This window comes from Anopheles moucheti, chromosome 2, assembly GCF_943734755.1.
Source record: "Anopheles moucheti chromosome 2, idAnoMoucSN_F20_07, whole genome shotgun sequence".
In the NCBI taxonomy this organism is placed as follows: Eukaryota; Metazoa; Arthropoda; class Insecta; order Diptera; family Culicidae; genus Anopheles; species Anopheles moucheti.
In genome coordinates, this window is record NC_069140.1 from 93,380,953 (window position 1) to 93,408,218 (window position 27,266).

Here is a 27,266-nt window from a genome sequence, read left to right on the forward strand (position 1 = left end):
TTTAGTAGCACAATCATCTGATTTCTTTCTGACTTCTGGATTTCTTTTAATTTATATTCCCGTAGCTGCTACATACATGCATAGAATGCTTGTTTCAACACGCAGTTTCAACTTTCATACTTAGGCGCACGCTCGCAATGATCTTAATGAGTGGGGCCGATTCATGTCTATTTTTATAACTTTCCGCAATGAAAACGATGTTAGAATGAATTTTATATCAAAGCCCTTCTTCTTTTTTAACATGCCGTTTAATTACTCCTTAATTATTAATAAGAAATCGATTAAATATTACTGCCGACAAATGCCATAATGCGGCTTTGTCAGCACCACTTGATCTGATCTGTCCACGATCACTTTACGATCCACGATCACCACAATTATTGACAAAAACTCTTCTTCATTTGCATCGATGATCACATAAAAAATTTTCCAATCGCGCTCTCAAAATAACCATACTCGTCTCGATTGTTTCGATGCACAAAATGTTCTTTCAATCGAGATGCACATTCAATCGAGACACACAAAACATTCTTTTTGGAACCAATACACACAACAATGCACTATAATCAATCGACTGTCAGACATACGACTCGGGTCACGGTCAACTATTCCATATACTACCGAAACGCATGTGCCAGAAAAACGCTTCACTGTCATATCGCTATGCGATTTCGATATCATCGTTATCACTGAGACGTGGCTAGATAACCGGTTTTATGTCGAACAGATCGTAATACCCACAGCAGTACAAAGAAGCGCGACGGACGTGTGTTGCGAACTGTCTCGTCTCACACGCAGTACACCAACGCAATGCTCCCATCCTGAACCGTTTTGAGAGCAATGTGAATGGCAAACGTAAACAATCTACGATTTCTACGAGCATGAAGTTCAAGCGAATGATGTTTCATCCACTCACCACGAGCAAAAAGAAAAAAACCCCTGGTGAATCACGTTCGTCTTTGCCGCTGAACGTGATAACCGGTGTATTACGCCTGAAACAGTGATGGGTGTGATAATAAAATAAAACCCTATAGTGCGAATATGTTCAGCTTAAGCCAATGCACCAATTTTCAAAAAAAAACCTTTAAACATTCTTTTATGATACTGAGCCACGAAAAAGGTTTTTGAAATGATGTAAAACAAAGGACTATCATCAATTCTATGTTCCAACGTTAAAGTTTTAGCAATTTTTATGCTTACAACTATAGAACTACTTACATGGACGAATAACCGGCACATGTTGCTGTTAACTAAAACGCCCACATTTAAAGCTTTTTGGAAGCTTACGCTCATGATGCTTTTCAAGACTGTAGAAAAAAAATGTTTTTAAACATACTTAATACTACAAAAAAACTTGTGTTTGTCGATATAAATAACTTCAATTAAATAATCTTCAATTTGAACAATGAATCATGACGATGTACGATATCATGTTTTTTTTCGATTGCCATTTAGCTTCAGCTAATTTTCAGTATTATTTATTAGATTTCTTTATCATCTTTGGTATGTTATAATTGTCACTTTCCCTTTAATAGGACAAAGCCAAAGATAGGGTTTTTTTTTCGTATGTTTAGTTCCACCACTAATTGAGTAAGTTACAAAAACCGTGCAAAAACGTTGATACGTACGCAACTATTCATCCGATTTCAAATCAGCTTTGCCGTACTTGGTGAGACGTGATTTATGAGACGATGACCTAAACAATTCAGACTGATACCCCTGCATCTTTCATTTAAAACTCCTATCCCGGATCCGTAGGCTGTTGGCCCTAATATTATTAAAATTAGCGCGCTACTAAAATACCATCACCTTTAGAATGCGCCTAGAAATCAACATTCCATCCCGTAGCTAGTCGCGAGTTTATTCGTTGCAACAAAATTGACTGCGATTTCATTTTCTTCGCTTCTTCGATTCGATTTCATGCCATTCCGTTTCGTTGCATTGCTGAGAGTGTGGGGAATGTTGACCAGTCGTCAAACCAGACTGCCGGAGCTAAAATACACGAAAACAACAACGAGCACACTGACGGTAACGCTAATGGTGACGATCAGAAGAGAACGTGTAGACCTGAGGTATCCATAAATGAGCACCATCGTCGAACGATCCGAACGATGGCAGCTCCGGTGCGACCATCCCTAATCCTTCTTGTGCTCAAATAGATCGTCAAACACGGGATGAATCTGGTCGATCATGTCGGTGCAGGTCATGCTGCGTCCTTTCAGCTTGTACGCATACTTGTTGCACGTCTTCGTGAGTGTACTGGCCGCAAAGCAGGCCACCATGGCCGGGCTAATTTCTTGCTTCGACTCCAACGCCCAATAGTAGAAGGTGGCCAACGATCCGGCCAGCAAATCTCCCTGACCACCACAGCGCCGCCCGGAACCGCCCTGTGGGCATTCGTACTTCTCGAGCGATAGCGAGTCGTAGATCCGATCGTTTAGGCCCTTTTCGATCACAGTCACACCGGCACCGAGTCGGCCCAGCGAAAGCATTATTTGATCACGATCCTTGCCAAACAGCCGGCAAAACTCGATGGCGTTCGGTGTCAGTATCACGCCGTAGTAATCCTTCACCAAGCTAATATCCTGCGTGATTATAAACAGTCCGTCCGCATCGATGATGAGCGGCTTCTGTAGCTGGCGGCAGATTTTGATCAACTCCGCCACCGTTTGCATAATCTGTCGGTTCCGCCCAAGCCCCGGTCCGATGACGAGCACATGCAGTCGCTCTAGCCACGGTTCGATCTGAATGATGGCGTTGTTCGAATCAAGCAACGGATGCACAATCAGCTCCGGGCTGTACGATTTGATCACCTGTGCGGCTGCATCCGGGCAGAACACATGCACCAGATCCGCGCCCACCTTCAGTGCACTTATCGCTGCAAAGTACGGTGCCCCGGTGTACTCGAGCGAACCGCCCACGATGCCGATCCGGCCCGCCTGTCCCTTGTGCCGGTCCGTGTCGAGATGAGGCACTGTGTTACGGGCCCGCTCCAGCAACGGGGATTTGTTTTCCGACGACATTCCGGAACGGGTTGAAATTTTCGCAACCCGAGCGACGATGTTTTTGTTTTTTACGATTCGTTTCAGCACAGCGGCTACAATTGCGTTTGACATTGTTTTGCTTCAAACTGTCATCTGTATACAGCCGTGTTCGAAACAGTGGCGGCGGATGGGAGTTGTGCGATTTATTCCTTTATTTCTAATTCGTTTCAATGTTTTTTGTACCGGTTGTTGTACCAAATTACACTTTGTTGAATTATAAACGTATTATGTGATTAATATTCATAGAAGATGTCTTACATTTGTTCTTTAAAGCCCATTAATTTTCGCGCAATAATATTGCAGCAACCACTTTCTAGAGCGCAGGTGTAGCAATGGAAGATGGTTGTACGTCACATTCCTACCCCTCTGCATCAGCTGCATTCAAGGATATTCCTACCCCCGATAATGTAAATAATTTTTGAATGTTTTTTTTGGTTCCTGCGGATTCGTTTACATGTTATGGAATATTCTATGTAAAATGTTTATATTGAACACATTCTATTAATTGTATTGTCAATGACCAAATTTACTCCTCCATCTCTACGACCAGCATAACTATCCCATGCATTTTGTATGGGGAATATAACTTTATTGTTGTAAAACTTTAATAACTTCAATCGTATGGGGACATGAAATACCGTATTTTGAACAAAAGTGTATACAATAGTTTTTTATTATTACAAAGATGTAAAAAAACAATACGTTCGATTGATGCCGGTAGATTCTAATATCGTGAAACAAATATTATTTATAATGTTATATAATATATTATGTACAAATATTATGATAAAAAAATGGTTATACATAATATTATATAAAATCCAAAAGTTAACCTTGTTCCGTCGCTTTAAATGTGCGAGTTCAATGAGATCATTCCCCATTGGAACTGATTGAGCAATAAAATGACCCGTAAATGACTTCATTTACATGTGTTACATTCCTTACCGGTACACGTTTCCTATACCTGCAAACCTTACTCTGGTGCGTTTGCTACGATGGAACTTTCGCCAGTATTGTTATACATGCTGTTTACCTAAAATGAACATTTAAAATACCTTTGCGATTGGTCTCGATCCAAGGTAAAACTTTTGTAAAAACAAGTCCGACAAACTAGAATTGCAATGTAAGCACATAGTAAAACACCTTTCTCCACAATCATTTGGGCAATAGGGTGATTAAGAAATACGATGTTAAAAGTCACTGGACAAAAATTCAACCCTTTCTTACTTATTTCCCCACCATGAAGGACACGACACGATCGAGAATGGCAGACCAAAAGCAAACGCGAACGTTTCGAACCATATCCTGCTCGATATGCACGGTCAGGTCCACGCAGTTCGACTTTCACTAACGAATTCTATCGGCTAAAGACCCCCAAAAACCTCGCCGTGTGTCTCGCACGCTCACCGTCTCGAACTCGAACTCGTTCTGATTACGAAATATGCGAATTAATCGAACACAATCACCGCCCGGTAACCACAAACCATGGTACGATGGCCATTAACGAACGGGGAGCCCACAACAGAACCAAAAATTCGGGAGTCGAATAAAAAATCCCCAAAAAACACACTGTCAACCTGCTCTAATGAAGGACCAGCATTTTCGGGTCGTTTCGGCGAAGAAGAGATTCTCTTTTTTTTTAACTCGATATGTTAGGTACGCACACCGAACCGTCTCCGCTTGGTATCGCGCAGTATTCTGCCCTTATGCTTTTGGTTCGCGAGTCCGCACGGTTTGCGTCAGTTTTTATCTGTGCCTTTCGTTGCGCGGACGTGTTCGGGCAACTCGGACCAGGAGCGATACGTTTCCAAAAGGGTCGTTGGAAGTGTTTGCTACAAATCTAGTGTAAAGATTGTGGTTTAGCGTGTGGTGAATTGTTTTGTTAGAAATGTGATAAACCGTGTGAGCACGCACGTGGAAGGTATCGCTCCCGTAATGACCATGCGCGTTCCAAGATTTTTACGACAACTAAAACGTTCCTCGCACCGAAAGGTACGGCTGAAATCGGAAATCACATGCAAAACCCGATCCCAGCACAGCTTTTGTTCGACGACCCAATAAAACTCGAGAAGATGATACCGAATCCCGAAGCGTATCGGACGTTAGTCGCCCATAGGGTGCAAAACAAAACGAAATTTAAAACAAAACTCGTTCCAACAGTCTCACTAGTACCGGCATTCGTACTACGACGGTTGCCTGTAAATCAAACCGATACCCCGCATTGAAGAGCAACGCTTGAAGGAAGTGCAAGATGTGGTGGAAAGTGGCAGGAAATTCACAACATCTTCTTGAGCCATCTTCATTGACCTTGTCCACGAATTTCCCACCACCCATCGTGTGGCTGTGTGTTTGCTTACGCCGGCTAACGTTTGTGTGTGAACTTTTAAAGCTTGAAAATGTGTGTGTGTGTGTGTGAACCATCTTCTTATAGCGTGTGCTTTATCTTGACCGTTGCCAATTAATTAATTCACCCAAAAAGAGCTAAAAAGGAAACCAAATCGCAAGAGGAAGCACAAGCATGTTTTTGTAAAGCGTCGTGCGATGTTTTGGGATCACGATCAACTCTCGTTCGTTTCTGTGATTCGTTTGTTTACTCAGCAAACAAAGGGATTATCGAGAGAATTATCGTATCATCGCCCCAGCCTGCAATGCTCTTCAGCTCAGCTATTTGCACAAACCGCTAGTGATCATTCCGTCCAGTGCAGTTTGATGACAAATTCCTTCGTCACGGTTTCGCCGTATTCGCTTTGCAGGCGAATGATTAATGTTTGCTTTTCACCTTACCAACGGCAACGGTAAGCAGCGAACGTTAAGGCACAGGCACAATTGTCATAAAAATAAACTTGCAATCCTTCGCGTAAAACACGCGACAACCGGCATACTGTAATGGGTTAGTCACGAAAGAGGCAACCGGCAAAGCACGCCTAAAGGGCGAACGGTTACAAATTACCCCTAAAATGCTCATCAATCGCTCGTTGAGACATGTGTGCGTACGTGTGGGGCTACGATAAGGGTTCGTTGTAATTAATAAAATCAGATTTTATCACCCTCCCCCCTCCCTTGCCGGTACGAAACCGAGGACGGGCCGATGGTTATTACGTTCCTGCTGCGTAGTGGAACGGGACGACAAGCACACACATTGCGTGTGTGTTGCCTTGGTTTCGTGTGTCCAAGCAATAGCCAACGGATGTCACTATCAAGTGTGGGTACAATGGTAACACACCCGCTTAGCACTCGGGTTGCTTTTATCGTTTAAATGGGCAGTAAAGAGCAGTACGGTGATAAGCAATGTGCAGTAAGTTTCGATTGCAGGGGTTTGAAAGCATTCGCAAAGCCGCTTGAAAGTATTACCCAAAACATTTATCTCTAATCGACAAGTGTTGCTTATTTTAAGCAGACTTTATCATAAATGTAGAAGAAATGTGTAATAATTATATTACCGCTTTCAATTTCGCAAAGAAAGACAGTACTTTTCTTTAATAAATACAAACAAATTAAAATACAAATTAATTAAAGAGATACAATTTTTGGCACTTATTCCTACCAATACTGTTAAAAAATAAGTAAATTAATTGTTAAACGTATTTTATTCGTTTGAAAATGACTTGAAAAATGACAAAAAATATAGTACGTTAATTTACTCTACTAGTGACATCTACGATAAACTCTAGCCTAATAAGCGAAGCAAACCCTCAACATAGTTCGTAAACTTACAGCTCGTACCACCAGCGACCAAACGTTCATGCAATTATGCTTAAAATCCACCAAGGCCATGCTTAGATGGGCAAGTTTTATGATGGCATCTGGCAAGAGGTTTTGATGATGAAAGTAAAGCAAGAAAAAAAACACACACACACACACACCAAATTATGCCACTCATCCGAGCCCTTACATTACGTTCACTTGCACCGGGTTCGTTTTGTCAAGTCGTTGCCGGCATTTAAGTCTTGCGTTGCGATGTCACCAAACAAAAAATACAGAACGTAAATAAAAACGCTTCGGCCATTAACATTTGGAGTCGTTGCAACATTAAAAATCGTTTTAATTGAAGTTGTATGGTTTTTTTTTTACTCCACATTAACTTCAATTTCGGGTTACGCACTCACTATCTACCAAACATTAAAGTTCGCAACAAACGATCGTAGTATGTTAAAATATAATTTATTAAACATAATTGCTACCTAGCAATGGCATGATACGCACGTTCCATGTTCCTCATCAAGCGTAATTTATTTTGTATAACAATATGACATACTAACAGCCCAAAGGCAAGCAGAATCCGTGCTCATCTGCAACGCGCAGATGCTCTGCTACCGTTTTTTTCTTCACACGCTACCTTCAAGGTCATAGCGTCGAACGGCAACGGCTTGTTCTCTCAATTACCAAATGTCTTCCTTCGATTGTTATGATTTTTCAATGTTGGCTTAGCTCGTTTATGGCCGAACTCTCGATCGATCGTTCGTTCTCATCCCTATTGTCCGTGAAACGCATGCCCAGTGATCGATTCCTATCAATTAGTGCCAGATGGTGATGGGCTAGACCAATGGGTTTCCAATACGAAATGAAGACAGACATGTATTACATATTACTCATCCACATTGCTCATAATCGAACATTAATTCAAATATCTTAAAGTCTTTTTTTCTTAAGATTGAACTTTTTTTTTTTAATGGGGACAGAACAAAGGACAAGTTCCTGGCATTAATGAACGCCAGTCACGTCTAGATCGTGTGATTTTGACAACAAATTAACTTGAAGGTTCAAGTATCGTATACGTTCTGTGTACCTTTCCCTATTTGAAATATTCTACTGTACAAAAACACTTGTTTTTGTGTCTGTAGCTCGGCATTGGTCAGTGGGTATGCAAATTTATTTTGTTCATTGTCATCTTGATTCATCCAAGTCATCCACACATCTGATGGCTGTTAATTAACTTTTTTTTTTAATTTTCACTATCATCACCCATTCTTCGACCCTGTGACCCTAGCCACTGTTCGGTGAGGTGATCGTGAAGCTACTGTTCCTCGTTTGCTGCTGTATAATCACGGTACTGCTGATCATTCACAAGTACGAGAATTTGGATAACTTCAAGCGAACACTTTACTACCGATATGCCAACGATGGTGATGAGTTCTTTGCGATGCCTCGCAATGTTGATGGGGGGAAAATGGACTGGCATAATTACGACCTGATGGAAGAAGAGGTTAAACGAGTAGGTCCCGGTGAACAAGGTCGACCGTATAAGCTTACCAGTAAGAAAGATATCGCACTCAACGATAAGCTGTTCAAGGAGAATGGATATTCGGCGGTTGTTAGCGATATGATTGCGTTAAATCGCTCAATACCGGACATACGGCATCCAGAGTGGGTAGATTGCGTGTGTGTGTGAGATGATCCGGTGCTCTTATTACCATCGATGTTGCTATTTTTCTAGTTGCCGCACCAAGGAATATCTGAAGGAACTCCCAACGGTCAGTGTGATCGTCATCTTCTACAATGAACACTGGAGTGCCCTCCTTCGCACAGTGTACAGTGTGCTGAACCGATCTCCTCCTTCGCTACTGAAGGAAGTCATACTGGTGAACGATCACAGTACGAAACCCTTTCTTTGGGCACCGCTGCGAGAGTTTGTGGAAACGGAACTGGCACCGAAGGTGCGATTGGTGGACCTTCCTGAGCGATCCGGCTTGATCGTTGCTCGTATGGCCGGTGCCCGCGAGGCACGGGGTGATGTACTGATCGTGCTGGATTCGCATACGGAAGTTAACACCAACTGGCTACCTCCACTGTTGGGTATGTGTAAGGCTTTCTCTCAACGGAATATCTCCATCTAACTCCGTCTGATGTCTTGTTGTAGAACCCATCGCGGAAGACTACCGAACGTGTGTCTGTCCGTTCATCGATGTGATCGCACACGACACGTTTCAGTATCGGTCGCAAGACGAAGGCAAACGTGGTGCTTTCGATTGGAAGTTTTACTACAAACGATTGCCTCTGCTGTCCGGCGATCTGGACGATCCGACGAAACCCTTCAACAGTCCGGTAATGGCGGGTGGTTTGTACGCCATTAGTGCCAAATTTTTCTGGGAACTCGGTGGTTACGATGAGGGTCTGGACATTTGGGGCGGTGAGCAGTACGAGCTAAGCTTCAAAATCTGGCAATGTGGAGGTCGTCTTGTTGATGCGCCCTGCTCACGCGTCGGGCATGTCTATCGAGGATACGCACCGTTTGGTAATCCGCGTGGCGTTAACTTTGTGGTGCGAAATTTTAAGCGCGTGGCCGAGGTGTGGATGGATGAGTACAGTCAGTTTCTGTACGAACGTAACCCCCAGTTTGCTAAGACGGACCCGGGCGATTTAAGCAACCAACGAGAGCTACGGGATAGGTTGCAGTGTAAACCGTTCAAATGGTTCCTGGAAGTGGTGGCACCGGATTTACTTGTACGCTACCCACCGCGTGATCCGCAACCATTCGCATCCGGACGGGTGCAGAGCGTGGCCAATCCGAAACTTTGTCTCGACTCGCTAAACCACCAGGCAAAACAACCGATCGGACTGTACACGTGCGCTTCGAACAAAACTCACCCTCAGAACAATCAGTTCTTCACGCTGTCTTACCACCGAGACATTCGTGTGCGAAGCAACGATAAGTGTCTGGATGCGGCCAAACTGAATGATGAGATAGTACTGTTTAGCTGCCACGAGTCTCAGGGCAATCAGATGTGGCGGTATGATTACGTGAGTAAAAATGAATGCAATGAAACGAAGACAATTGTAGCTGATTCGGATATTTATCGCTAGGAATCGAAAATGATCATCCACGGTAAAGACCATCTTGGGCAATGTCTTGAAGCGGATCTCGCCACCAACAAGTTGTTCATCAGAAGCTGTGATAAGGAAACCCCATTCCAGAAGTGGAACTGGGGATTCGTCTACTTTGTACATCTGCAGAACTGGGATGTTTATGGAGCAAAGTTTCTATAACGAAAGTCATTCATTTATCACTGTTCGCAGCTCAGTGCCTTTTAAAGAGCGAGAGAGAGAGAGAGAGAGAGAGAGAGAGATTGGTGCCAAAACTGGATGGTAAAATTGTGATGCATTTTGGATAATCAAATCCAACATGGAATCAAATAAGTCTTGTAATTGTATTTGTACAAATGTAAGCGTGATAGTACTTTGCGGTGTGTTAATCATCACAACGGACAGTTTCTAAATGTGTTTTGTGCATAAAATATATTTAATACAACTTGTCTTAATGTATCCAGTGAATGTCAATATTTTCATTAAGTTACAAACGTACTAACAAAAATTAATTACAATTAGAATGCAAATCGTAATAAAACTACTAAAAATCTACAATATTGATTTCCAATAAGGAATGACCATAAAATAAGAAATGCCTAAAAATATATGACCTGCTGATTTCAATAGCACCCACAGTGAGAAGCTAGAGCGCCATCTGTTGGCAATATAAGGGAACAATTTTTCAAAAAGTGTGATTGGTCGTTATTTTTCAAACAGAATCGTATGTGTACTTTTGGCAGATATGTTTGATCTTTGAAAAGATGTGTTTGATTCTTGTCCATTTCTTATTTAATTTTAACAACAACGAAAAACACTGTACATACATTATAATTCTATTAAAATTCGTTATTATTCTGTATTTGTTTCGTAAAGACCATTCTTGATATCTGAATCTGATATGAAAGAGATCTTGATCATATTTTTGGGATCATTTGAAATTTGGTAATAAGAAATCCAATCATAAATACAAAAATCCACGACACTTCAAGTTTATAAAACCCGCGTAACTCGGTTTTAGACTGTACAATCTTTTCCCGAGTTACGCGAATAATGCATTCCGCAGTCATTCGCGTAACTCGGATTTTCGTGTTAGTCGAATTCCTTTATAACATCATTGTTATTTTGAATTGAATTGAATTAAAAACTTTTATTTCATCCGTATTAACTTAATGCTCGGGTTTAACCCCATGTAGCTTTAAGGTAAAATTTTCATGCAACGCGTCGAACCATCATTTTCGTCTTCTTCAAGGAACAATAATGTCCGCGAAATCCATACCAGATAATACCAGCTTGCCGATCGACTTTTCCTTTCAAATATTCTCCATTCAAATGGCTGTCGAAAGAATGTGAAAAAAATAAACGATAAGTCATTATTAAATCACCTATTAAAAAATCCCGAATTTCTAGTACCTCTGATAACACTTGTAATACCACCACCCGCCAACAAACGACTTAGCACAGTTAAAATCAGTATCATCATTATCCTGATCGTATGTTGTAAATAATTCGTCCTTGTGGTAGATAAACGAGTCACCCGCTGTGCCAGTATACTTGCCAACTGATTTTATGATGTATTTCTCACTTTCATCTCCAATCTTAAAGTCATCATAATGTGCATACGCAATCACACCGTCGAAGTCTTCAAGCACGATGAGCAGCTCATGTCGATGGGTTTTCACGATCGCGTGCAGCTTATCTAACCCCAACCAGTGTTCGCCGCGTAGATCACCGAACCCCTGCTTGTATTCAGTCCAGTTGCGATAGAAATTGACCGAACCGTTGAACCGTCGCTGGAAAACAGTCCAGTTGCCACCAAATCCGTGGTTATTTGTCCAGTCACGCGATACTTCAAATGTTATGTTGATGGCAGTATTCGGTTGAAGGTAATATATCCCCGTGTCTTCAGGAAGTCGTTCTAGCTTCTGCTCTAGATTGGTCATCCGCTGTGTAGATGACGTTGAAAAGCTTTGCAATTGTTCCGAAACTTTTCCCAACGATTTGTTAGTGTCATTTTGCGCAAGTAATAAACTGTCAACTCGATCGTCCAACATTTTTATTTTGTCACTCAAGCTTTGTAACAAATGCGACACTCGCTCCAGTATTCGTGTTTCGGCCGCAACATTAGCCTCATCCAAAGCGAATGGTGGATTGTTTGGGGGATGATCTGTAGCCGCCACTCGAATTATCACGGAAAGTAACACAATGTACCACACACCCATTTCAAACTTGAAACTTGAACCAACGATCGCGATCGTACAACGCACAGCAGCACACTAAACTGTGGTTCAGAAATGATGGAACTTATAGGTTCTTGCGTTATCGCAGAATACTTTTACTTCACATAAGGGTCATTAGGATCATCTCTACGCATGATAATGAACTAAATTTAACCCCCTTTGTATGTGTGCTGTCAGTAATGTTGATGATGATAACGAAACTTCTCCAGCATGTCTTGATGAACATGGGTCAGTTTAGGTCATATAATCAGCATTCAAGGGCAATAAAATTTGTTTGCTGTATGGATTTTCCTAAACAGTCCATGCCGTGTCTTTGTTGAAAATGAGCCTACAAGATCATTAATTCTCCAGCATGAATACCGTGATAATGAATTGGCAAACCAGGGTGTTGGATCGTGAACTATTTAAGAATAAGTGTATCAACGCCTGATAAGAAGGTGGTAGAACGAATCGCATAGGTCATAGGGGGCACGTCTTAGCACCTCTTCCGACTAACATTTCGTATTAAAGCGTCTCTCTCATATGTCGCCTGAACGGTCGACTCACCGACTACGCTACTACCGATAAAAAGGTTCTTTCATATTCAAATCAACCGCTCTGCTCTCTCATAGAGATGGAAGAGTTTAGCAGAAATTCAAATTCAAAACAAACAACATCTCGATTCCATTCCAATCAATGTTGATGAAAGTCATATAATTCATCATTAATGCAATGGTTCAATTCATTAATGCAATGGTAACATTTTAAGTGACCAATTTTGAGTTATAACTCATGTAAAAATTCATCTAAATAACTTCACATCAGTCTGTTTCATGAAGCGAATAGTAATAGTCATTTCACAGTTTTTGTTTACTCATCAGGTCGAACCATAGTTTTGATGCTCTTCAGGGAAGATCAATTTCCTCGAAATGAATTACAATCAATAGCATGTTGTAATATATTCCTCCCATTCACATATCTGCACATATAAGCAGCACGTGTTGACGTGTTGATCACTTTTATTTTGTCACTCAAGGTTTGTAACAAAAGCTACACTCGCTGTAGTACACGCGATTCAGCTGTTGCCTTGGCCTCGTCCTGTGTTGTTGTTGGGGGATTGTTGGTGTTTTACCTTTACGGTATTTTGGATCATCTCTACCCACTTTGTTTTTGTGCTGTCAGCAATGTCAACGAAAAATCGTTTGCATGTTTTGAATAGCGCAGTTTAAAGGGTGTCCCACATCAAATTGCACCACGGTTTAAACGCAGTAGAAACTTAACTAGTGGACAGATCCTTTTCAAACTTTCTGCGATCCTTACAAACATGATGACTTCCGGTAGTAAAATGCAACTGTTAACTAAGCTTTTGGCAAATGCATTTCATTAAACTTCAATATCTTAACTGCTCTCATGAGCTTCTGTGCAACATCTGATTGCAGTTTGTACTGTTCATAAACTCATCTTTTTGCATATGTGCTCAAAATTTGACCTTTTGACATGATATCGCAATAGCTGCTTCATAATAACCCAGTATTTTTTCGATGGGTCCTCAAAGGGGTGCGTTTGTGGAGGGTTCATGTGATTGGATACGATCATGAGTAATTTTTACGTCTCATCGTTCAATGAAAAAAATTAATAAATAATGGCACGAAACTAGATCAATCCTGAAGAGGATTATACATTAGAGGACATTCATTAAGGTAGATCTTTCTGTTTACAGTCTCGATTGTAACAAACTAACGAATACCCACTAGTTTATTTGTAAACCGCTTGCCAAATCATGTATTTCTTTGCCAAAAATTGTAAGATTATGCTACCTTAATTCTTCCGGACTTTGGAGAATTCCAGAAATTGTTCCTTGGCAGTGAGACAATGAGCCTTCGTCAGCATCTGACGTGATGACTCGATTTTCCACGTGTTTGCACACAACCTGGTCGTGGTGTTGTTTTGAAAGTAATGCTATTTTTTCAATTTAGCAACAGTAAGCAAAATCGAACAAAAAACATTCTTCTACCAAACAAAAAATCAGTAGATAATTATCTAGATCGTTTCAATCGGGATGCAATTTCATATGGAACACCCTTTAAGTCTAATCTTCAGCAAATGTCCCAGTGCTTCTAATGCATCACTAGACATCGGTAGACAGTTGCACTTGACCGTAAGAAATTGTGTAGCAGCACAAGACCACCAAACCATTTAGGTCCGATAAGACGCAATATGCAATAAAAACCATGCTAAATATAAAAAAAATCATTTAGTAACGAGTTACTAACAAACCTTAAAGTAAACCATTCCAGCATGATCTAATAATGGAGCAAGAGTTTCCCTCCATACAATAACACAATCTGGAAACAATTTACCCATGCTTTGCTGTGTGTTTTCACACCATAAACACGCCCGTTCGTGTAGAGAGCAAATAATAAAAACTCAAATTATATACGTTTACCTAACATTTATCAAGTGCTAATTGTTTTTTAAGCTTCTCACTCGTCATGGATTCCCCTATGATTGTTTCTGTGGTTTTCCCTCTTTTTTATCTTGCCACAAAAGTAAAAGGGGAAACCGGTGCCTTTCTCCAATATTCTGACTTTTCACCTTGTAATTGACAATTGGGTTCACCATTATATCGCCTTAACATCTCCAAAACGAAGGGTAGCTAGGCTTCTTTTGCTTAAACTTCAGCACAACACACAAGTCCTCTTGGGCGATTGCACTCCAAATCACATCCGATGCACAGGTTAACTGTGTGCAGTGGTAAACGTATTATTCTTGATGTTTTCTTGTGTTTTCACCCATTCTCTCATTTTCCATCTTCGTGCTGGAAGGGGAATTTCGTTTCGCTTGATGAAAATTTATCATCCGTAGCTCATTACAAAAAATGTGATTTTTTCCTCATTTTTCCTCTTATCCAGCTGCATGTTTTACACGTTGTACGGGTGGGAAAATCGTGGAATGAAGGAAACGCAAAAAAAAAGAATGCCACTACTAAAATCCTCTTTCAAGACAGCACAGTAAGAATTGAGTGTTGCTTTTTTTTTAGTGACGAACGTTGTTTTGAAGAAATGAAAAATTTAGAATTCAAGAATGGCGAAGTTTTTCTCCGTTAAAACGCGAATTGTCTCACACACCATTCAACCAAAAAAAAAAAAACAAACCGTAATGTAATTTCTTATCTTGCATGGAAATGATCCAAATAAGTGTACAAAGATGAATATCAACAGCAAGTTGTCATTCGGGTGAATTTTTGATCCATCCGCCTAAGAATATGTATAATTAAAAATGTGTTTGCCCAACATGAACATTTAGCAACAAATTATATCGTTGAAATGTGTTTTACTCACATTGCATTCTTATCGTACCATTCGATCCTTTCGGATCTTGCTATTCTATACTTTTTTTTGTTCAAGAAACCTTCATCCCATTGCGTTCAACAGTACAACGCGGGAGGTAGATCATGAGCCTAGAGAATGCAAATTAGCTTCCATCTCCAACGCAGGCTTGGAAGTGGAAGGCTTTCAATGTCAATCACGATACCGTCAAGGAGGCAAGCATGAGAGTATATTATTTTTACGGTTTCCAAGGTTTCCGGGTTCCTACAAACCGTAGCTAGGTTTATGTGTCTATAGACATTCTTGCTTATTATTGTTAGGATTCTTTCTCTGGTTTCTCAATGCTAGGCGCCTCGGATCGTTCGAGTGATCTTCCGGCCGGCGGATACCGGAACCAAATCCATTCGTTAATGCTTCTGTCAACTGCTGCTAAGCTCTTCGCTCAGAATCGTTTTATGTTTCGTTTGCCTTACTCCAAAACCCCTTTTCAGGAAGGAGTGGATGTACAGTGAAACTTGAGACCAGAACCGATCGACCACCTACAGTACTGTTGATTGTAGCTTTATTACAGTACAAATTCATTTGTGATCTTTATTTATGTAAACTCATTCACATCGATGTTGTTGTATTCTATCAGCATTTCTACGGCACATCACAGTTTGGGATTTGAAACTCAGCAAAGTTCAAACAATAAAAGACACTCAGCATGATCCGGCAAAGAAAACATGCAAATTGCAAAGTAAAAAAAAAATCATACCTCGCTGCTCATCCGAGATCTCTCCGTACAATGATCAAGGCCCTCCCGCCTGGCCGTTGCCGACCGTTCTGGACACTTCCGCCGTTTCAGCTGGACACCAGATGTTTGCAATAAAAATGGCAACCGGAACGATGGCAACGGCCATACTCCGATCCCGAAGGGCCAACCTCCGTCCCCATTTGAAAGGGGCCCTATGACGAGTATGAGACCCATACCCATACAGTTTGAATGCATCGGTTACAGCTCGGAGCGGGGAATTATGTACCATTCACGTCAAACGCTCGATCACCACCGATCGGGGTAACTCTGTATGGGAGATATTTTTAAAACATGTACAAGTAATGCCCTGGTGTTTTGTAGTAGTTGCCGAGAACTATTCACCAGCTTGCAAGTGGCATATGTTGCAAAATGTCACAACGGGTGTAACCTGCACCGCTAAAGGTGTGCTGCAGTGACGCGAGGTTGCCGGTTGCTGGGTATGAAATGTAATGTGGTCGTTAAATAAATGTAAGAGCTCGCTGACAGCATACTGACCGCTGTGAATGCGCATCTTAATATCTCACAGTCAAAAGCGAGAAATATACTGCATAAGTCGCATCAAAAGTGGGATGCATTCTTCGTGATAAACAAGTGATATTTTACTAATGATCATTTTTTTCCAATAATTTTTAAAACTTTTTATCAGTATTAACAAAAAAACTTTAACCTTTTTTTTCTTTTATTGGGATGATCAAATATTGTACAACTCATGTACAAAAATATAAGGCTACGGCATGTTCAATAAGATTTACATCGCTTATTGCCCATTTAGTAAAATAAGTTTCTTTTTTGTCATTAAAATAAATTAACCAGATGTAAAGGAATATTTATGCAAAATATATAAATATTAAATTGCTCCAAACCCCTTTTTATCGGTTTGCGTTTTTGAACATAAAATCAAACAAATGTTTAAACAGAAATTCTGATCCATTTTCATAAACAAATTTTCGCAATTGGGCGTACAGTTATGTTACATGTAGTAATTTTGCACTTTATAATAATGGGAGTGAGAATGTGAAAATAGTCAGTGCAAATATGCAACTATCACAACGAAAATGCATTTATATTCGTCTATTCTACTTTTCAAAACATCGCTTTTATGTTTCTCTTTCATTTTTTATTAAACCCATTAAATGACCATTACCTTTGAATTACGTTGCGAACTGTAAGAAATTGATAAGATTATTAAGGTACTGCTGTGATTTTCATGTTGTTGAGTGAGTTTTTTCTACTTACTTTATTAATAATAATTTATAATTAATACATGCATCACATAAAGCAACTTTACCCTTTATCTGCTGGCATCGAAAAATACATCAGGTAATTATTTTGGCGAGTATGAAACTCAGACAGTTGCCAACAATGGGTGCATTCGCCTCTTTAGTGCTTAATGGTTAGAAAATAAGACGTTTCTTTGTAGTAGCACATTCATCAATATGCAACGTTTCATTTGATGGTGCTGTACTTGCGCTGTATGACCGGCACTGCAGGCAAAAAGGTCCGTATGTGACCGGATATTTTAACGACAGACTGGTTGCTGGTTTGAGGGAAGCTAATGCAAAAAAAAAACAAAAACAAAAGAAACTCCTCAAGGCTCAAGATACGTGATTGTATAACATCTAGAGCGTACCAACATAAGCGGAGGCAGACAGCAATAGTCGGTGCAGGTGCAGTCGGCGTGTATCGACCGTTTCATCCATGCCAAGCCGAAACGTTCCCGCCGCCAGATGTACTTGCACAAACAGAACGAGCTGCGTCTTATCGGTCGCGTGAGCACAGCACAGCATCCAGACATTTCCCGCAGAAAAAAATAACACGTCTGTCGAAGTCGAAACGTTCCTAAAAGGGGTAGGGCATGTGTAATTTCCCTATAGTGCTGTTTGTTTGCAACGTTCAATGCAATTCTTCAAAGCGTCGTTTGGTTGCCTTGCAATAATGTTGGTGGATTTACTGATTTTGGCTATTGTTGGTGGGTGTTATTGCAGATAGCATGTTTTTTTGTTTTAGCTTTCATCTTACCGTTTCCGTTTTAGCTCTCTAAAATTGTTTTATTAGCAACACTTGAGGGCAGATAAAAGGGTGTTTAGTTTGACTTCCCTTTGCGCGCCCGTCTAATGTTGTTCGCAAAATGTTTTCCAATAGTCTGGAAAAGCGGAAACGGAAATATAATACTAACGAAAAGCAGCTGTTAGATGTACGCGCGTTTGATTCGGGAATGCATTAATCAAAGCAATTAATTTTTCTTACTGTACCATTTTTTCAATCCTATAATGGCAATTATTCAAGAAATTGTAAAAGCAATTTCCGAAAAGATGCTTTTCTGGTTTTGAAATCAATTAATCTATTTGGTACTGTTTTAACTTGTATGCTTAGTAATACTCTATTGTGTGCATGTTGCCATGATATCCTCAATACTAGCCTGCAGCGGGTTTTCTTTATGCGACTGAAGACACACTTATTTAAGTCATAGACGAATTATTTATTTCTACTCTTTCACCTATTCAGCTGTTCTCAGTTAACTCAGTACATCCCAAATGTACGGAGTGTTAATCCAGATGGCATGGAACTTTCCTTCTATAAATGACTCAAATTGCGAGGCTAGAAAATTATTTTCATTTTCAAGCCATATAAGTTAACAGCAATGGAAACATTTTAAAGGATCAATTTTGCTTTATTGCTCATATAAAAATTGTCTCCACAAATTCAACATTTATTGCTTACTCAGCAGGTCGAACCATCATTTTGGTGCTCTTCAGAGAGTTTGTTTTTCCCCGAAACAAATTCCAAGTGGTACCAGCTACAAGCGTGTTATTTGCATTTAAATACTCTCCGTTTAAATGGCTGCAGAATGAAAGAAATCGATTATTCAATATTATTCCACTTAAAAACTCCCAATTGCAGGTACCTATGATAACAGTTGTAAAACCACCATCCGCCAGCAAACGACTTAGCACAGTTAAAATAAGTATCATTATCATTGTCCTGATCGTATGTTGAAAATAATTCGTCCTTGTGATGAGTGAACGAATCACCCGCTGTACCGGTGTATTTGCCGACCGATTTTATGATGTATTTCTCACTTTCATCTCCGATCTTAAAGTCATCGTAATGGGAATACGCAATCACACCGTCGAAGTCTTCCAACACGATGAGCAGCTCGTGACGACGGGTTTTCACGATCGCGTGCAGCTTTTCCAACCCTAACCAGTGTTCACCGCGTAGATCACCGAATCCTTGCTTGTACTCGGACCAGTTACGATAGAAATTGACCGAACCGTTGAACCGTCGCTGGAAAATGATCCATTCGTCACCAAATCCGTGATTATTTGTCCAGTCACGAGCTACTTCAAACGATATATTCTTGGACATATCCGGTTGCATGAAGTACACTCCTGTGTCTTCCGGGAATCGTCCGAACTTGTGTTTTAGATTGATCATTTCTTGTTTAGTCGATGTTTGGAAGCTTTCTAATTGTTCCGAAACTTTTCCCAACGATTTGTTAGTGTCATTTTGCGCAAGTAATAAACTGTCAACTCGATCGTCCAACATTTGTATTTTGTCACTCAAGCTTTGTAACAAATGCGACAATCGCTCCAGTATTCGTGTTTCGGCCGCAACATTAGCCTCATCCAAAGCGAATGGTGGATTGTTTGGGGGATGATCTGTAGCCGCCACTCGAATTATCACGGAAAGTAACACAATGTACCACACACCCATTTCAAACTTGAAACTTGAACCAACGATCGCGATCGTACAACGCACAGCAGCACACTAAACTGTGGTTCAGAAATGATGGAACTTATAGGTTCTTGCGTTATCGCAGAATACTTTTACTTCACATAAGGGTCATTAGGATCATCTCTACGCATGATAATGAACTAAATTTAACCCCCTTTGTATGTGTGCTGTCAGTAATGTTGATGATGATAACGAAACTTCTCCAGCATGTCTTGATGAACATGGGTCAGTTTAGGTCATATAATCAGCATTCAAGGGCAATAAAATTTGTTTGCTGTATGGATCTTCCTAAACAGTCCATGCCGTGTCTTTCTTGAAAATGAGCCTACAAGATCATTAATTCTCCAGCATGAATACCGTGATAATGAATTGGCAAACCAGGGTGTTGGGCCTTGAACGATTTAAGACTAAGTGTATCAACGCCTGATAAGAAGGTGGTAGAACGAATCGCATAGGTCATAGGGGGCACGTCTTAGCACCTCTTCCGACTAATATTTCGTTTGTGTCGTAAAGCATCTCTCTCATATGTCGTGAACGTTCCGCTCACCGACTACGCTACTACCGATAAGGGGGTTCTTTCATATTCAAATCGCTTTTGGATTATAGTTATGTAAAAATGCGAAAAATCTTTCAATTATAGTAGTTTAGCTTCGGGGAGATGATTTACTCGTTTTATTGCTAATTTTATAAGTACTTTTCGGTGGGCACACGCGGTGCGTAGTGGTTTCGATCGTAACGACGTGCTGGACGTTGGCAGGAGCAGAGAGCGAGACTAAGCTCGCCAACGCTTTTATATCCTGGTGCGAACGTGCACCACTAGCTGTCCTATTCTTATATTATCCCTCGCCCTGTCTCCTAACCCAAGGATCTTTTCGCTTGTTACGCCTTGTTTGCGCCAGGTGGCGTCCTGGTCGCTACAGTAGTTTCACTGGAATTACGTCATGCTCTATTCTTCCCCTGAACCAAGTACATCCCAAGGGTATGGAGTTTAAATTCAAATGGCATGAAACATTTACAACATAAACATGAGGATAGGACATTATTTTCATTTGACCGCCATCAGAACTTGATATACCTGAAAAAATAAAGAAATTCATTTTTTCTCATCCGTCGGAGATTCAAAATTCAAAATTAATCGAATCGGAGAAGTAAATGAGATCAAGTCGGAACGTAAACGGAAGAGCAGTAGTTACATTTTTCAGAGTTGATAAAGACAAGGGTGAGAAAACTTCTCTCCATTGCAAAAGCGAACAACTGTCTTGATATATCAGCACGTGAAAGGAAAAAAAACTTTAACAAAAACTTGGTTATTATATTTGTCAGTGGTTGGTTTTGGTCATCCCCAAAATTATAGCCCCAAATCGTTAAAATTTTAAAATTTTGCTTTATTACTCTTGTAAAAGTTGTCTTCACAGTTTCACACCAGCGTGTTTTTTTTTTTGTAGCGATTAGTTCTTTTTCCACAATCATTGTTTACTCAGCAGGACGGACCATCATTTTAGTGCTCTTCAGGGAAGATAGTCCTCGAAATAATTTCCAATCAATACCATCTTGAAAAATATATTTTCCATTCACATATCTTCCATTTAGAAAACTGTAAAAAGAGGGAGAAGAAAAGAGCAAATTTTTTGTAAGTTTTAACTCCTATCGGGAACATTGTGGATTCCTAGTACCTTTGATAACAGTTGTAAAACCACCACCCGCCTTCGAATTTTTCGGCACAGTTGGAATTAGAATTATCATTGTCTCGATCGTATGTTGAAAACAATTCATCCTTGTGATGAGTAAATGAGTCACCCGCAGTGCCGGAATATTCACCGACCGATTTTAAGACGTATTTCTCACTTTCATCACCGATTTGAAAGTCATCATAATGTGCATACGCAATCACACCGTCGAAGTCTTCCATCACGATGAGCAGCTCGTGACGACGGGATTTCACGATCATGTGCAGCTTTTCCAACCCCAACCAGTGTTCACCGCGTAGATCACCGAACCCCTGCTTATACTCGGTCCAGTTGCGACGGAAACTGACCGAACCGTTCAAACGTCGCTGGAAAACGATCCAGTTGTCACCATATCCATGATTATTTGTCCAGTCGCGAACTGCTGCAAAAGTAATATCTTTCGATGGATCCGGTCGCATAAAGTACACTCCTGAGTCTTCCGGAAATCGTCCGAACTTGTGATCTATTTTGATCAGCCGTTGCTTAGTTGAGGTTGCAAAGCTTTGTAATTGTACCGAAACTTCTCCCACAAATTTGTTGGTGGTTTTCAACGCGTCATTCATTTCTTTTTGCACAAGTAATAAACTGCTGACTTCACGATCCATTTGAGCAGTTCGTTTTAGATTTTGCTCTAGGTTGACCATCCGCTGTGTGGTTGACGTTGAAAAGCTTTGCAATTGTTCCGAAATTTTTCCCAAAGATTTGTTTGTGATTTTGGACATATCTTTGGATTCATCTTGCTGAAGTATGATTCTGCTGACATCGCGCTTCATTTCGTCGATTCGACTGGTTAACGTGTTCAATGGAAGCCGTTCTAGCTTCTGCTCTAGATTGGTCATCCGCTGTGTAGTTGACGTTGAAAAGCTTTGCAATTGTTCCGAAACTTTTCCCAACGATTTGTTTGTGATTTTGGACATATCTTTGGATTCATCTTGCTGAAGTATGATTCTGCTGACATCGCGCTTCATTTCGTCGATTCGACTGGTTAACGTGTTCAATGGAAGCCGTTCTAGCTTCTGCTCTAGATTGGTCATCCGCTGTGTAGTTGACGTTGAAAAGCTTTGCAATTGTTCCGAAACTTTTTCCAAGGATTTGGTGCTGGATTTAAACAGGTTGTTCGTGTCATTTTGCACAAGTAATAAACTGCTGACTTCACGTTCCATTTCTGGAAGTCGTTCCAGCTTCTGCTCTAGATGGATTATCCGTTGTGTAGCTGATGTTGAGAAGCTCTCTAGCTTGTTCCCAAACTTTTCCAACAATTTGTGCGTGGTATGAAACATTTCGTTCATTTCTTTGTGCACTTCACTTAAACTTGTAGTAACACATGATGAAATATAATTACAGCTCAAACTTTCATGCTGCATCAGTTCATCCCGGTATGATCCTTTTGATTTACTTAGTGCAATTAAAATACTGCCCATGTCACCGTTCATTTCATTGACCCGATCGTTAAAGGATTTTATTTTATCGCTTAAATTATGTGACAAGAGCTCAATTCGTTTTAGAATTTGTGATTTGGGTGTGGTCATGTCTTTTTCTACAGCAAAAGTTTGATTTTTAGAATGAGTGCCATCGCTTGCCACCGCGCCAATGATCACTGAAAGAATTATGAAACACCAGGTACCCATTTTAAGCACAAGAGAGAATCTATATTCCATGTCGTACAACGCACAGCACTTCACTAAGATGTAGATTAGAAGAGATGAAGCTACTTATATGCTCGGACTGGCAAGTAGATTACGCGAGGCTTAAAAATATGTATCAGCAAGAAAGTATTCAGATCACTTCGAACCAGTCACGTAGATAATCGTACTTGTAGTGTCTGCATGATGACGCTCGGGTAAAACCCAACTGGTCGAATAAGCAACCGCAATAACGTTAGCGATTTTTTAGCAGCTTAGAAATAGGAGCAAATTCAATTTATAAACATATTTCACTAACCATACATCAAGGCATGAATAAATGTTGAAAAAGGGCTTTAAGCCATTTTCAAAACATAAACATCATAAAAACCCACTGTTTTTGACGAAAGCGGCCACTGTGCTGCCATTACAACTCATTATCTAATCGTGCAGTTTGATAAAGGAGTATGTTTGAATTGGTAAATTCACAGATTGATGCCTGGCTGAGTAGTATGAAAGTATACTACACCCAAGTATCAGATTTCAGTATAATCAGCACTATCAGTTTGCGATCAATGTACACAGTCTTAAATACGGAGTCTCGCTGTGGTAACATAACAAGCTAAACATTATGCAAATCATCAATTACCTAAATACGATTGCTTTTTCCCTTATCATTATTGAAATCATGAGGAGCTGCTGAAAGTATAGGTGGTATAATAGAGGTTCAGTTTTAATTATTCATTTGACTATTTGGGTTTTACCCGAGCGTCATCATGCAGACACTGCATGACAATCATCCGAGTGATCTTTCGTAGTCATCTGAATACTTTCTTGCTGATACATATGTTTAAGCCTCGCGTAATCTACTTGCCAGTCCGAGCATATAAGTAGCTTCATCTCTTCTAATCTACATCTTAGTGAAGTACTGTGCGTTGTACGACATGGAATATAGATTCTGTCTTAAAATGGTGCTTAAAATGGGTACCTGGTGTTTCATAGTTCTTTCAGTGATCATTGGCGCGGTGGCAAGCGATGGCACTGATCCTGAAAATCAAACTTTTGCTGTAGAAAAAGACATGACCACACCCAAATCGCAAATACTAGAGAGAGTTGATAGTTTATCAGACGCTTTAAGCGATAAAATAAAATCCTTTAACGATCGGGTCAATGAGATGAACAGTGACATGGGCAGTATACTCCTAGTGCTAAGCGAATCAGAAGGTTCCTACTTAGAACAACTGATGCAGCATGAAAGTTTGAGCTGTAATTATATTTCATCATGTCTTACTAAAAGTTTAAGTGAAGTGCACAACGAAACGATCGAAATGTTTCATACCACGCACAAATTGTTGGCAAAGTTTGAGGAGAAGCTGGAGAGCTTTTCAACGTCAACTACGGAACGAGCCGTCAATCTAGAGCACAAGCTAGATCGACTTTCAGAAGACACTGGAGTATACTTTATGCGACCGGATCCATCCAAGAATATATCGTTTGACGCAGCTCGTGACTGGACAAATAACCACGGATTTGGTAGCGACTGGATCATTTTCCAGCGACGGTTCAACGGTTCGGTCAATTTCTATCGTAACTGGTCCGAGTACAAGCAAGGATTCGGTGATCTACGCGGTGAACACTGGTTAGGGTTGGAAAAGCTGCACGCGATCGTGAAAACCCGTCGTCACGAGCTGCTCATCGTGTTGGAAGACTTCGACGGTGTGATTGCGTATTCCCATTACGATGACTTTAAGATCGGAGATGAAAGTGAGAAATACATCATAAAATCGGTCGGCAAATACACCGGTACAGCGGGTGATTCGTTCACCCATCACAAGGGCGAATTATTTACAACATACGATCAGGACAATGATAACGCCGATGAAAATTGTGCCAAGTCGTTTGTTGGCGGATGGTGGTTTTACAACTGTTATCATAGGTACCTGCAACTGGGAGTTTATAAGTGGAATAATATTGAATAATCGATTTCTTTCTTCCTGCAGCCATTTAAACGGAGAGTATTTAAATGCAAATAACATGCGTGTAGCTGGTATCACTTGGAATTCGTTTCGGGGAAAAACAAACTCCCTGAAGAGCACCAAAATGATGGTTCGACCTGCTGCGTAATTGTAATTGAAACAATAAATATGGAATTAAGACTAAATGATTGGGTGAAAATTTACTAATATGACTTTAGAAAATTCTTAGATACTTGAAATACTTGGATAATTAGAAAACTAAAAATTAAAGAACAATAAACGTATTCTCCCATAAGGCATTTAATATCTCCAAGCTTATCGCTATACAAATTTTAGTTGGAGGCGACGCATAACGTTTCCATGGTAACATTATTTCCCACATCCATGGATCATTTTTGATTTCACATCTCTTCTTTCAACGCCTTCTATGATTCTCTCGCCAACAATATATTTTTCCATGTATACTATGGATTTACCAAATGGAAGTTTTTTACACGTATTGACGTCCACAGACGCGCTATTTAAGAATGTTTTTAATTGTTTAATTGTCAAAAAGATTTAAATTTTGGTAGGTGATACAGGGTGAATGGTTTCTTAAACAAAAAACTGGTACAAAACCCTATTCGAGCCGTACCCCCGCACGCAGCACTCACTACTTCTTCTTCTATCGGCACAACAACCTTAATAGGTCTGAGCCTGCCAATTCTGGCTTTCTGTGTCTTTATTTACCAGTAGCTGAATAGTTAGTCCCGGGATGGGTCCCGGTCTAGGATGGATTTTGGTCCCGGTCCATTCCTGTAAAGACCAGCGTCGCTACCATCAAGCCACCGGGCCGTCCCAAAGCTTCCAAGTACTAAGTAAACACAGGACTCACTATCCTGATTAATACAAATCAAAGAAGACCAGAAATGGTCATTGAATCTAAGAAGATAGCAGCATGGAAAATAATGCCATGTTTTACAGCAACTAAATAAAGGTATTAAAGAAGCTGCTTTACTGGTTGATTCGCTGCAATTTTTCATGTTTTTTACTAATTGATTTGCGAGACTGTTTCAGGAGCAGTTGCTGTTGTTGTTATGCTATGTTGTTTACTTCCCTGTTTAAATAGAGAACATTTTATCAAACCAGGTAACCAGGATTCTTGAAACGCAGAATTTTGTGGAGTCAAGACCCAACGGCTAAAACGCCATCAAATTCAGATAGGAAACTTCTTTTGAATGAAAAGCTCGGTAAAATCATAGGCAATAATCGTCAGTTCAAATCACATTAGCCAAGAGAACTGGCTTCCATCATCATCTTGATCATTGTAATTCACCGGAAATTTCAAATTTACGATTACAGAATTGTTGCCGTCAATGTATGTAGTTTTTACGAGACGAAAAGATTTTTGTAGGATAAATATATATATATATATATATATATATATATATATATATATATATATATATATATATATATATATATATATATATATATTTTTTTTTTTTTTTTTTTTTGCAGAACGCCTGTGCTTCAATAAGCAATTACACAAGCACAACATCAAGAAATATTGGTCAGCTAATTCTGGACTTTTTTAACTTTATTCACCCGTAACCTGGATAGTTGTTCCTGGGAACAAGGGATTGGTCCGGATGTAATTTTGTACCGGTCCTGTCCAATGAAGACTGGCGCCGCTACCAAATACACTACCAGGCACATCTGAAATCTAAACATGTATGTGCCTGTTACTAGAAAGGAATGACTCTAATATACTGTATGTGAGAAAAAAGTCAGAAAAAAACTTGGGTAATCTGTGGTACCTGAGCGTGGATGGCTACTCAACCTTAGACATATCCAATCAGTTGTATTTTGCTAATTGTGAAAGACATCGACTTTCGACAAAATTATGTGCGATGCCTATGAAATCTGACGCAAGAATGTTAAGAAGTGCTTAAGTGTAATTTGGAATACTCATGTTAAAATGATATATTGCATGTGTTCCAGATGGGAGCTGAAAACAAACACGACGTGTAGT

At 40.2% G+C, this 27,266-nt stretch overlaps 6 protein-coding genes across 6 annotated transcripts; 2 read left to right on the plus strand and 4 right to left on the minus strand.

Moving 5' to 3' along the window:
* Positions 1 to 1,508: 1,508 nt before the first annotated feature.
* Positions 1,509 to 3,116, minus strand: LOC128296759 (ATP-dependent (S)-NAD(P)H-hydrate dehydratase). Its single transcript, XM_053032243.1, has one exon. The coding sequence runs from the start codon at positions 3,114 to 3,116 to the stop codon at positions 2,136 to 2,138; it is 981 nt and encodes a 326-aa protein (XP_052888203.1). The 3' UTR covers positions 1,509 to 2,135.
* Positions 3,117 to 4,954: 1,838 nt separating this feature from the next.
* Positions 4,955 to 10,094, plus strand: LOC128296743 (N-acetylgalactosaminyltransferase 6-like). The gene is made up of 5 exons (XM_053032226.1): positions 4,955 to 5,036; positions 8,032 to 8,408; positions 8,479 to 8,837; positions 8,902 to 9,782; positions 9,846 to 10,094. Exons 1-5 carry the CDS (start codon positions 4,980 to 4,982, stop codon positions 10,026 to 10,028), a joined length of 1,857 nt encoding a protein of 618 aa, XP_052888186.1. The 5' UTR covers positions 4,955 to 4,979; the 3' UTR covers positions 10,029 to 10,094.
* Positions 10,095 to 10,874: 780 nt separating this feature from the next.
* Positions 10,875 to 12,067, minus strand: LOC128296766 (fibrinogen C domain-containing protein 1-like). The gene is made up of 2 exons (XM_053032250.1): positions 11,259 to 12,067; positions 10,875 to 11,181 (listed from the first exon to the last, which is right to left on the minus strand). The coding sequence occupies exons 1-2, from the start codon at positions 12,065 to 12,067 to the stop codon at positions 11,058 to 11,060; spliced, it is 933 nt and encodes a 310-aa protein (XP_052888210.1). The 3' UTR covers positions 10,875 to 11,057.
* A 6,839-nt stretch (positions 12,068 to 18,906) lies between these two features.
* On the minus strand, positions 18,907 to 19,906 carry LOC128296764 (microfibril-associated glycoprotein 4-like). Its single transcript, XM_053032247.1, has 2 exons — positions 19,095 to 19,906; positions 18,907 to 19,030 (listed from the first exon to the last, which is right to left on the minus strand). The coding sequence occupies exons 1-2, from the start codon at positions 19,904 to 19,906 to the stop codon at positions 18,907 to 18,909; spliced, it is 936 nt and encodes a 311-aa protein (XP_052888207.1).
* A 1,457-nt stretch (positions 19,907 to 21,363) lies between these two features.
* LOC128296770 (fibrinogen C domain-containing protein 1-like) lies at positions 21,364 to 23,211 on the minus strand. Its single transcript, XM_053032254.1, has 4 exons — positions 23,069 to 23,211; positions 22,674 to 22,804; positions 21,601 to 22,115; positions 21,364 to 21,521 (listed from the first exon to the last, which is right to left on the minus strand). Exons 1-4 carry the CDS (start codon positions 23,181 to 23,183, stop codon positions 21,401 to 21,403), a joined length of 882 nt encoding a protein of 293 aa, XP_052888214.1. The 5' UTR covers positions 23,184 to 23,211; the 3' UTR covers positions 21,364 to 21,400.
* Positions 23,212 to 24,256: 1,045 nt separating this feature from the next.
* On the plus strand, positions 24,257 to 25,542 carry LOC128296769 (microfibril-associated glycoprotein 4-like). Its single transcript, XM_053032253.1, has 3 exons — positions 24,257 to 24,446; positions 24,621 to 25,212; positions 25,277 to 25,542. Exons 1-3 carry the CDS (start codon positions 24,257 to 24,259, stop codon positions 25,398 to 25,400), a joined length of 906 nt encoding a protein of 301 aa, XP_052888213.1. The 3' UTR covers positions 25,401 to 25,542.
* Positions 25,543 to 27,266: the final 1,724 nt, after the last annotated feature.

Bases quoted from the DNA above. Each gene is read 5' to 3' on its own strand.
- LOC128296764 (XM_053032247.1), bottom strand. From the start codon at position 19,906: ATGGGTGTGTGGTACATTGTGTTACTTTCCGTGATAATTCGAGTGGCG. The intron at 19,031-19,094 runs GTACCTGCAATT...TTCATTCTGCAG, and splicing joins TTTTACAACTGTTATCATAG to CCATTTAAACGGAGAGTATT.
- LOC128296769 (XM_053032253.1), top strand. From the start codon at position 24,257: ATGGGTACCTGGTGTTTCATAGTTCTTTCAGTGATCATTGGCGCGGTG. The intron at 24,447-24,620 runs ATGAGATGAACA...TTCATACCACGC, and splicing joins ATCCTTTAACGATCGGGTCA to ACAAATTGTTGGCAAAGTTT. The intron at 25,213-25,276 runs GTACCTGCAACT...TTCTTCCTGCAG, and splicing joins TTTTACAACTGTTATCATAG to CCATTTAAACGGAGAGTATT.
- LOC128296743 (XM_053032226.1), top strand. From the start codon at position 4,980: ATGACCATGCGCGTTCCAAGATTTTTACGACAACTAAAACGTTCCTCG. The intron at 5,037-8,031 runs GTACGGCTGAAA...CTGTGACCCTAG, and splicing joins AACGTTCCTCGCACCGAAAG to CCACTGTTCGGTGAGGTGAT. The intron at 9,783-9,845 runs GTGAGTAAAAAT...ATTTATCGCTAG, and splicing joins AGATGTGGCGGTATGATTAC to GAATCGAAAATGATCATCCA.
- LOC128296766 (XM_053032250.1), bottom strand. From the start codon at position 12,067: ATGGGTGTGTGGTACATTGTGTTACTTTCCGTGATAATTCGAGTGGCG. The intron at 11,182-11,258 runs GTACTAGAAATT...TTCTTTCGACAG, and splicing joins TATTACAAGTGTTATCAGAG to CCATTTGAATGGAGAATATT.
- LOC128296759 (XM_053032243.1), bottom strand. From the start codon at position 3,116: ATGTCAAACGCAATTGTAGCCGCTGTGCTGAAACGAATCGTAAAAAAC.
- LOC128296770 (XM_053032254.1), bottom strand. From the start codon at position 23,183: ATGACCACACCCAAATCACAAATTCTAAAACGAATTGAGCTCTTGTCA. The intron at 22,805-23,068 runs GTATTTTAATTG...TGGAACGTGAAG, and splicing joins AATGAACGGTGACATGGGCA to TCAGCAGTTTATTACTTGTG. The intron at 22,116-22,673 runs CAGAAGCTAGAA...ATCAAAATAGAT, and splicing joins AGCGGATGACCAATCTAGAG to CACAAGTTCGGACGATTTCC.